The 1922-nt window shown below is 45.4% G+C and overlaps 1 protein-coding gene across 1 annotated transcript in view; it reads left to right on the top strand.

Moving 5' to 3' along the window:
* The first annotated feature begins 501 nt into the window (after positions 1 to 501).
* Positions 502 to 1922, top strand: part of LYPD5 (LY6/PLAUR domain containing 5) — a 6456-nt gene continuing 5035 nt past the window's right edge. Inside the window, exon 1 of the mRNA XM_011368100.2 lies at positions 502 to 555. Coding sequence (XP_011366402.2) covers positions 502 to 555 — 54 coding nt within the window. The remainder of the gene's footprint in view (positions 556 to 1922) is intronic.

The raw sequence follows: 1922 nt of genomic DNA on the forward strand, positions 1-1922 counted from the left end.
TGTCCGGTAGATAATATATAACCTGAGACAGATGATGTACACATTTAGTAAACTGCTTACAAAAACCAAATCTGGGAGAAAAATCATTCGAGGGGTCAGGTATTTGCAAAAGGGCATGGAAATGGAAAGGCACGTGGAAGCTAGTGGAATACAGCAGAAGATCTTTAAGAAAATTCTAAGGCATTCAACAGACCCACGCGGACCCTGGCCCACCAGGCAGCTGAGGACGTGAGAAGGATGCTCCAGTAGGTGATGGGCTGGGGCAGAAACTCCAGGAACACCTCCCGTCTTGCCTCCTCTCTCTCTTTTCGGAGAATCAAATCCTTGTTCTGCACATTCTTTAAACTGGGTAACGAATCGAATAACGCAGCAAAAATGTCTTTCTTTACCACTGAATTTTTAAATATTATTCAAGCACTTTACAACAACTTTTCAGCTTCTAATAAGTGTTGGAAAATACCGAGAATACATTTATCGAAAACGAATTTGAAATTGCTCAGTATGCAGCGAGAAAGCCCATTTGGCGGCATCGTAGCACTAAGAATTCAATTCGAGGTAGCAGGCAACCCAGTTTTAGAACTCGCTCGTGGCATTCATAAAGATTTGCAACTTAGAACGTAAGCCGAAGTTACATTTTGAACGTCATCTACTTTTAAATGGTGCTTTAAGTGAAATTAATATTTCAAACAAAATAATGCATAAACCAAATTCGACGCCCTTACTAGCACCAAAGGGGGCAAGGATAAGAGGAGAATGGAGATATCTTACAAACTGTTGAGTCTGGGCAGCACGTACACTATTCTGTTTGAAAATATCTACCGTAAAAAGTTTTAAAAATAGCACCTTAATGGCTGCCACAAAACATCCTTAGTTGCCTCCCAATTTCTTAAATAATTAATTATTTAACTACTAAAAAGTGACTGCCAACATAAAAGAATCTCTGGGTTCATAGGGAGCTCAGAGTTCATGTTGTATAGCCTCTGTGGGTGCAAGAGCTAGGTCACTGGGTCTCCACTTGATTACCTCCTGCAATGGGAAACTTCCCACCTGATATCTCACGCCCTTCAAAAACACCTGAAGGTTACCGGAGTCCAAAGCAAACACGCCCAGCCACACACTCATGCGGTCACTCACACACTCACACAGTCACTCATGCACCCTCTCACACGCATCACACAGTAATGGGCTGGTCAGCTGACTCTTCAAACCTCAGTCTCTGAATCTGTGAACCACTGCGAACACTTTCAATGCCTCCTCCTTCCACGAGGACTTGAGAAAACCCAGCCTCCACTTTTCAGGGGCCCTTAGCCTCACCCTGATCCTGGTGGCCAGCCCTAGAGGGCAGAGAGCCCGGGGCAGGGACAGGAGAAGCAGGAAGAGTAATTTGGATGCAAAACAGTTTCAGGGGAAGTGAAGCCTGATGGGAGGGGCAGGCGTTTGGCAAGATGAGGGTGAGAGAGGCTATGTCTGTGAGAGTCCAGAACCCCAGTGAGTGCTCGGGTGTCCTCTGTCAAAGAAAAAATGCACCAAACAAAGTTAAACGGGCTCAGGAGACTTTATTCAAAGCTATGGCAATAGGGGAGAGAGACTGAACTCAACTCCACTGAAACAAAAGGTGGGGAGGTTTTTAAGCTCTGGATGGGCTCGTGGAAAGTGCTAGAGGATGCCAGGAGGGAGCTTGGTCCATCTATGTGTCCAGCACACTGAATCATTCCTGGGTTTGCAAATGTTTCTCTCTATGAGTAGGCCATCTGTTTGCTCATTGTCACTTGTTCAAGTTCGGCTCCTACCCTCCTATGGAACCAGGAGACAGGTGTGCTATCTTGATGATGACACTTCCAAGGGCTGGCTCCCAAGTCCTTGAGAAAGGCATTCCTGGGTTATAAATCTGGCAAGAGGCTGGGAGAAGATTTCAAAAGGAC

This window comes from Pteropus vampyrus, unplaced genomic scaffold, assembly GCF_000151845.1.
Source record: "Pteropus vampyrus isolate Shadow unplaced genomic scaffold, Pvam_2.0 Scaffold138, whole genome shotgun sequence".
Lineage (NCBI taxonomy): Eukaryota > Metazoa > Chordata > Mammalia > Chiroptera > Pteropodidae > Pteropus > Pteropus vampyrus.